The sequence below is a fragment of the Octopus bimaculoides genome, chromosome 5 (assembly GCF_001194135.2).
Source record: "Octopus bimaculoides isolate UCB-OBI-ISO-001 chromosome 5, ASM119413v2, whole genome shotgun sequence".
Taxonomy (NCBI): domain Eukaryota; kingdom Metazoa; phylum Mollusca; class Cephalopoda; order Octopoda; family Octopodidae; genus Octopus; species Octopus bimaculoides.
The window spans coordinates 31,233,386-31,241,968 of record NC_068985.1 but is presented as its reverse complement, the minus strand read 5'-3'; the positions used below and the strand labels follow the sequence as shown (position 1 = coordinate 31,241,968).

General features: G+C 35.9%; 1 protein-coding gene across 5 annotated transcripts in view; it reads right to left on the bottom strand.

Moving 5' to 3' along the window:
- Positions 1–8,583, bottom strand: part of LOC106867863 (uncharacterized) — a 24,211-nt gene that overhangs the window by 6,362 nt on the left and 9,266 nt on the right. For all 5 annotated transcript variants that reach the window (XR_001409191.2, XM_014912909.2, XM_014912908.2 and 2 more), the window contains exons 3-6: positions 7,552–7,633; positions 3,845–3,962; positions 1,890–1,979; positions 1,073–1,199 (exon numbers count right to left, since the gene is read on the bottom strand). Coding sequence is in view for 4 of the 5 variants with exons in the window: in XM_014912909.2 (XP_014768395.1) it covers positions 1,073–1,199; positions 1,890–1,979; positions 3,845–3,962; positions 7,552–7,633 (417 nt within the window). In the remaining variant the exon portion in view is untranslated. The remainder of the gene's footprint in view (positions 1–1,072; positions 1,200–1,889; positions 1,980–3,844; positions 3,963–7,551; positions 7,634–8,583) is intronic.

Below are 8,583 nucleotides of genomic sequence, written 5' to 3'. Positions count from 1 at the left end.
TTGTCAATTGTGCGTGACAGTCCTCTAAGATCAGTTCATGAATTTTCATGTTTTCATTTGTTCAGGAGGTTTATGGTTGCCCTGAATGATGTTAGTCCTCAAACAAGTAATCATTCCTAAAGCATGAAAATCACTTGTAAACTTGTGTTTTGTTCATGGCAGCGGCCTTGCAAGCTATCTGAAGCAGGACAACTGTTTTGGCCATCTATTTCCCCAGCAGAAAACAGAATTTTGCAGAAGCACAATGTTCTTTCATTTCAGCCACCACAAAAATTGACAAACAGGGAAGAAGCACTGCAAAACAAAGACACACCATGTGGCAGTACGACCACACCCAACACTGCCAGTGAGCAGACTGATGCCTGAAGGTTGTATCAAGTGGGTTCCAGCAACAGAAGCCTGAACTACAATGGCTTGTCCCACAAAAAATGTTTCAGGTTACTTTTGTAAAGAAATCAGTCAATTATGATCAATTATATCGAGCATATTAAGGAAAATTTTCTAGTCAATTTGACTTTCTTGTCACCAACTTTCACCTGTTTCCCCATTGCAGAATACTGGAAACAAATGAGACTGGTTCTATGACAATGACACTCATTTGCAACTAACACATGCTGTCAAAACAAAGACACACAAACACACACATGCATGTATATGTACAACAAACTTCTTTCAGTTTCCATCTACCAAATCCACTCACAAGGCTTTGGTCAGCCTGAAGCTATGGCAGGCAATACTTGTCCAAGATGCCACACAGATGCAGGCAATACTTGTCCAAGATGCTACAGTAGGGATTGAACTTCTTATCACAGTCATGCCTGTGCCTACTCAAAGAAATATTTCATATTTGAGAAAATTAAGTATCACATTTGAAATGATATAGAACTGAGATGCATGGAAAGTTGTAAAGTTCAATACATGATTGTATGGGAAAATATGATCAGAGAAAAATTGATGATGAAGATGATGATAGATATCGCCTACATATGAAAATATTAAACTGAAATCAAATTTGAATAAGGACTTGAAGATGAAAATGAAAAAAAAAAAAATAAACAAAGGTTTCCATTACCATCTGAGTTCTTGAGATCTAAATCAATGTCTTTGGCTGTTAAAAGTTCTTTCACTAATGTTCTTTTTAGTTTGGAGGCAGCCAGATGAAGAGGGGCTTCAAATTTTGAACTGTCTTCCTGACAGCTCTGAAAAAAATTATAGAAAGTAGTAAGAAGGCATGGAGAAAGTATTTATGGATATGAAATAAAAAATATTTGGTGGATGAATTTAAACTGACAGGATGTAATGATTAAAAATATCTACAGAATATGACACAAAGCATAATATCTGTAGTAGTAAACTATTGACATCTACTGTTTTGTACTCAGAGCAAAGCACATAACACTGCATGACTCAAGTCTTCCTAATTTCACTTCACATTTGAGTGGTTACTAATAACAAAAAAATGTTATAAAATGAAAAGAAAAACAATATATACAACAGTATGTATATGTCTAAGTTTGTATAATCTATATCATCCACATGATTATGAATAAATAGGTGGCAAATAGAAAAAAAAGTAAGTTTATTTTAAATGAATATCTGAATTTTCACTTTAATAAAGGATTAGTCTAGAATATCTCAGAAAAGAAGTAGATTCTTATAGACTCATATAGTCTAATTTAGATACAGGATTCAACTTTTGATTCTCCGTCAACACTATTTTAATATTTGATAAATCTGAAACATCAAACCAGTGTTAGGAAATCAATATGGTATTATTATTTAGTAATATACAGAAGAGAAATATTTTGTATATCACCTTATGGTAAGAAAAATACTGATTTTTATGGATAATGTAAATTAATTTTAGGAATTAAAAGTCAGATTTTTACTTTTGCTAATATGTTGACGTCAGCTCCATGTTTTATTAAAATATGAACCATACTTGGAAAATTTTTTATCACAGCCAAATGAAGTGCAGTCTGAAACAGTGAAATAAGTCAGATGTTACAAGATGTCAAGTGTAGCATTACAGTTTGGTTGCATTGAAACAATATAATTTGATAACATTACCAATTACCAATATCTAGATAAATATTCTAGACAAGAACAACAATCGTTGGGGTTAATCCTAAGTCCAATTCTTACTACAGCTATTATATTATGTTCTTGTGTAAAACACATGCTACTTGATACAATCCAATTTACTTGATTTCCAGGACATCTATCTGCAAAAAAGATTTTTTCCTACAAAAATAAAAATACCCCACTCAGGCTAGCATGGGAAAGTGAATATACAATGGAATTTAAAAAAAAATCAGTTAGATGCAACTAAGCTCACTTTCTAACCATGAGGTTTCAGGTTCAGCCCCACTGCATGGCATGTTGGGCAAGTATCTTCTATTGCAGCCTTGGGCTGACTTTACACCTTGTGAAACTGTGTGGAAGCCCATGATACACACACACACACACACATACATCATCATCATTGTTCAATGTCTGCCATCCATGCTAGCATGGGTGGGACAAATAAATATATATATACGTATATGTTTACATGTGTATGTGTCTTTGTGTTTTCTCCCACCCACCTTGCATGAAAACTGGTGTTGGTTTATTTACATCCCCTGTAACTTAGTGGTTCAGCAAAGTGGCTGATAGAAGTACCAGATTTAAAAGATTAGTACTGAGGTTGCTTTGTTTAAATAAATCCTTCAAAGTGGTGCCCCAGTTCAATGACTGAAACAAGTAAAAGATAAAAGATAACTAACTGATATAGTTATACAAACTGTAAACCTTAAAATTTTTTTAAGGTAGCAGACAAATACATTTATTTAAGGTGCAGTCATGATACAATACATCTTTTATTAAAAGCTCTAAACAATATTTTGATGGGATTACTTTGTAGAATTACAGCCAGCTGAATTGGCATGTTGTACATTTCTCAGGTAATACATTAATAATTGGTATGACAAGTACTAAACTGTATCTTTAGAATATATATTTAACTCTGAATTACTGAGACTATCTAGCTATAAATACATACCACATACAAGTAATGATCCCAATGGCTTATAAGGCAATCATTTTTTCTCTTATCACATCAGTAGCATTTAAACCAATCATATCTGGTCAAAATATTTACCTGTTTTATATTTAAACAGGACAGACCGGATCTCTCACATCTACCCTACAATGTCATTCTAGAAATAAACAATCACATCATCAAATTCTCTTAGCTACAAGATAACGCATGATTAATTCAAAACAATGTGAATAAATAAACATTACATTTGACAATAATCTGAATGCTAAAGGGTTAATGTCAGTAATGCTGTAATTGAAACTACCATTTTCAAATCCAATTTACCATACTAAAATATTAGATATGAAAGAATCAATAAGGGTATCATTACAAGCTCACTCAACTCGTTAGAAAAGTAACAAAATCTCTCTCAAATCACATCATTATATCATAAACCCTGGAGATTTCTGTCTTCAATCCTAAGATTCTTAGGACCAATTACCTAGTTTCCATGGCATCAATGCACCACCCAGTTCAGGAATCAAAACCAATCTTGTGATCATGAGTACAACTCCTTAACCGTTAGGTCACATGCCTTCACTTCTCAAATCACATCTCACTGTTTCAAAACAAGTACTACATAAGGTTAAACCACAACATTGAGATCATTTCTATGGCAAATAATTTTATATTGGGATTGTTAGAAATATTAACAATCAGAGACAACTAATAGCATCTAAAAGAATAATATTTGCAATATATCTACACTTACATTTGAGAAGCATAAGAGGATTGGAAATTATAATTGAATAAAAGATTTACCTGTTCGTAATTGTTTCTGAAGTTAATGATATGTTGTTTAAACTGCAACTTATCCAACTGTTTTAGCAAAGCCTCCAATAAATATACATTATTATTTTCTGCAGCTTCATGAAGACAACTGTAATAAAACCAATACAATAATTCATAAAACTGGCTAATAATGAAATTACAATTTAAAACATTGACTGTTTACATGGAATCACAGCAACTTTGGAACTTCTTGATGCTATGATGCTCTTCTATCATGATATATTACACAATCATATATGAAGGCAAATTACTAAAGAACTTAAATGCACACACAATTATAGAACATGTTATAATACCTTTCAGCATTGCATATTAGTGAAAAAAATATGTCATCCAGATCTGGACAAACTCTTTCTACACTCACCCAGAACTAATAATCTAAAGCTTTCTCACCAGATGTACTGTTTTCTCAAACCCTTTAAAATGTCTAACAAAAGAGACTTCATAAATATGGGTTTATACCATCCAACACCAGTTTTTAAAAACTTAGTAAAGTTAGATTTTCAAGCCTGTTCTCTGCTGCTTATTAGATAGCTTATTACAATGAGGTTCTTCAGTACCTTCAAAGGTAATATTACATATATCTTCAACTCCAGACTTGATGGTATATGTGTGTATAAATCTATTTCCTATGTGTTCTCAGCGTTTATAGCTCCTGCACATCTTCCACATACAAAAACTACTTACTCTGCAAACCTTCCTGTAATTACACTGCATCTCTTGTGTGTCCATATTTTGCACCATATGGAATTCCTGTCAACAATTTTTCTACATATTGAGCAGGGCTACTGACTTGATGGGGGTGGAATCCTGTCGGTTCTTCTCCTTGTTTGAACTTTGGTCCTTACTAAGCCCATAGATATCAGGTTTTGCTTCTACACTTGGAATTTCTTTTCAAATTCTACTATAAGAACGAGGTCATCAGCATATGGCCAGTCTTGAATTCCTCTGTTATGGCCTGGATGACAACAATGAGACTGAACCTCAGCCTGTATTTAAAATTTGTTGCTGTACACATAGCTAACTCACCTTACTGATAGCACCACTGTACACGACTTATGCGGCTTTCATAAGCCATTTGTCTATTTCTAGCTTCTTCAGAAACCACTGGATTATAGAATGAGGTACTCAGTTGAAGGCTTTCTTCAGGTTGACAAACGCCACATGCAATGGCTTACTTTTAGCTATATACTTATTCCTGGCACAAAACCAAACTGCATATCATCTTACCTAATCCTGCTCTTCATTAATTGGACTATAACTCTTAATTTTCATGATTTGGTTCAGTAATTTCATACCTCTGCAAAGTATCTCATTTACCTTTGTAACAACAGACTATAAAGCTGCTACACCAGTCTGTGTGTGACATCTTCATATATAACCTGATTAATCATATGGGTGACCAGGCTGTATCCTACTCTGCCAGATATTTTAAGCAGTGTTTTGTTACAGAGCAGGGACTTACCCTGTCCTCATGTCTTCAATTGTTTTATCAATCATACTGTTGTCAACTAGAGTAGTTGGGTCCATATTGGAAGGACCTTCTTTCTTTCATGTTTAATAGCCTTTCATAGCAGCACTTCCATGTAAAAAGCACCCAGCACATTTTGTAAAGTGGTGAGTGTTAGGAAGGATATCTTGCTGTAGAAACCATGTCAAAAGAAACAATTGGAGCCTGGTGCTGCCCTCCAGCTTATCAGCTCCAGTCAAACCATCCAACCTATGCCAGCATGGAAAACATGTCAACTGACGATGTTGATGGTATGTGTGTGTGTGTGTGTGTGTATGTATGTATATATCCTCCAGAATGCTCATAAACAGACAAATCAGTAGCATCTATTACCTATTTTGTTTCCAATTTCACAATGCCAATACAACAAGACCTCTCCTGAATTGTTCTTTTTGCTCCAACAAATCACCATTACATGTATATAGTCACAAAGAGATAAAACTTCCCAAGTACTCAAGCCTAACAAGGCTGATGATACTCCTGTTACTCCAAGTAACACAATCCTGAGCTAACTCCTATTTTACCTATACTCGTCAATCTTATTCTTTCTCTAGAGATCTACCCGAATTCACAAACACTGTGTATTTCATTCCTAAGAAGTGCAATTTCTCTATGACAATGTTCACTCACTACCTTTATTTCCTAAATTCCAAGTGAGAACTCCAACTTTTCTCTCCGCAGTAACCATCAATACAGTTTCTGTCATGGCACTCCGTTGGTTATAACGACGAGGGTTCCAGTTGATCCGATCAACGGAACAGCCTGCTTGTGAAATTAACGTGCAAGTGGCTGAGCAATCCACAGACACGTGTATCCTTAATGTAGTTCTAGGGGAGATTCAGTGTGACACAGAGTGAGACAAGGTTGGCTCTTTGAAATACAGGTACAACAGAAATAGGAAGAAAGAGCGAGAGAAAGTTGTGGTGAATGAGTACAGCAGGGTTCGCCACACCCCCCTGCTGGAGCCTCATGGAGCTTTTAGGTGTTTTCGCTCAATAAATACTCCCAACTCCCGGTCTGAGAATCGAAACCACAAGTCTGCTGCTCTAACCACTGGGCCTTTGTGCCTCCACAAAGAAGCACTCCATCAGTTACGATGACAAGAGTCCCAGCTGATATGATCAAGGGAACAGCTTGCTTGTGAAATTAACGTGCAAGTGGCAGAGCACTCCACAGACACGTGTACCCTTAACGTAGTTCTCAGGGAGATTCAGCATGACTCAAAATGTGACAAGGCTGGCCCTTTGAAATACAGGTACTACTCATTTTTGTCAGCTGAGTGGACTGGAGCAATGTGAAATAAAGTGTCTTGCTCAAGGACACAACACCTTGTTGGGAATTGAACTCACAACCTTACGATCATGAGCTGAATGCCCTAACCACTAAGCCACGTGCCTTCACAGTTTCTGTATACCTAGATTAACTGGAGACTTGCTTATCATACACCAGTAGTTTCTCCTTTAAACCTTCAGTATAAGCAAGCATTGTTGTTGCACTGACAAAGTATTCAACTGTGTCTGGTATGTGAACTACTAGCTAAATTGAATGCTTATTTGTTCCCTCCATCTCTTATTTACTGGATTAGAAGTATCATGTTAGATTGCTCCAATACAGCAAACATGGTTGTGTTCCCTCAGTGTTAATTACCTACATCTCTTGCATTTTTCTCTCTACTTTGATGAAACTTTCACTATTGCCATACATGCTACTGTATTTTTATACACCCTTTCACTTCTCTGTAAACCTTCAAATACAACTTAGACATTACACAGTCTTTATAATCTTTGGCTAAAACTCTCAAAGTTATGACAAATGCTAGGCTTCACAATCTCTGATCTTTCATGCTTATCTGATATATAAGACAAAACTGCATTGCAAAGATTATGGGTCCCCTTCAGGACCAGAAACTACTTCAGCTTTGATCATTTGGTGAGCCTTTATAAGACTCAAGACTCAAAACTGAGCGTAGCTCATATACTTAGGACTGCTGAAGGTACACATACAAACATTCAAAACAGCTGAAAAAAAACCCCTGCTTTTTTTGACTGTTCTGCAAAATATTCTTTCATTAATATGGTTAACCAGTAGCTCAAAGATGGCTAATCTTCTTTCCATTTTTTCTAATAGTCTTCCAGGTCTTTTGTTATCATTTCATAAAATTACTTACGTGCCACTCCCACCAATTTTCCGAAAGTCCTCTTTAGTCAAGCCATCAATTTGCTGTTGGTTAATTTTTCTTTTTTGTGAGGCTGAACAAATATAACAATACAAAACAATAACTATATTAAAAAACATAAATGTAGTAAAAGAAAACTGTACAGAAGGCATCAGGTACAGGTTTAGCACCATGATTGAGCAGATCACTTTGCAACCAAATGGTTATGTGTTCACTCTCATTGCATAACAACTTGGAAATAGCTTTTACTATAGCTTCAACTTTGTCAACAGAATTTGTCAGGGATAAACAGAACCCACAAATCACCATGTATATGCATTTTGTTTATCAGAGTTCTTTTGTTGCCATTTGCAACATTTTCAGTGACTGTCTCTAGAGGTAAGGGTGATGATGACCAACAGGTTTGTGTGTACATGTACCCTTACCTACTCTCCTAAACTACACACACATACAAGCAGCAAGGTCTCAAATGGCCTCCATAGTGAAGTGGAAGAGATAGTCCTTGAAAGATTGTGAATACTGATGAAAGAACTTTGACAAACGAAAAAAGAAAAAAGAAAAGATTGACTATTTAACGAGCAATTAGTTAGCTGGATAGATATTTAACCAATTGACTAATAATAAAAGAGTGGAATTGAACTGGTGCATGTGTTATTAATAACAAAATTTGTTTCAACACATGAATTCACATAAAAATTATTGCAAACCAAGTACGAAAACAAAGTACATATATATATACACACACATCATCATCGTTTAACGTCCGCTTTCCATGCTAGCATGGGTTGGACGATTTGACTGAGGACTGGTGAAACCGGATGGCAACACCAGGCTCCAATCTAATTTGGCAGAGTTTCTACAGCTGGATGCCCTTCCTAACGCCAACCACTCAGAGAGTGTAGTGGGTGCTTTTACGTGTCACCCGCACGAAAACGGCCACGCTCGAAATGGTGTCTTTTATGTGCCACCCGCACAAGAGCCAGTCCAGGGGCACTGGCAACGATCTCGCTCGAAAACCCTACA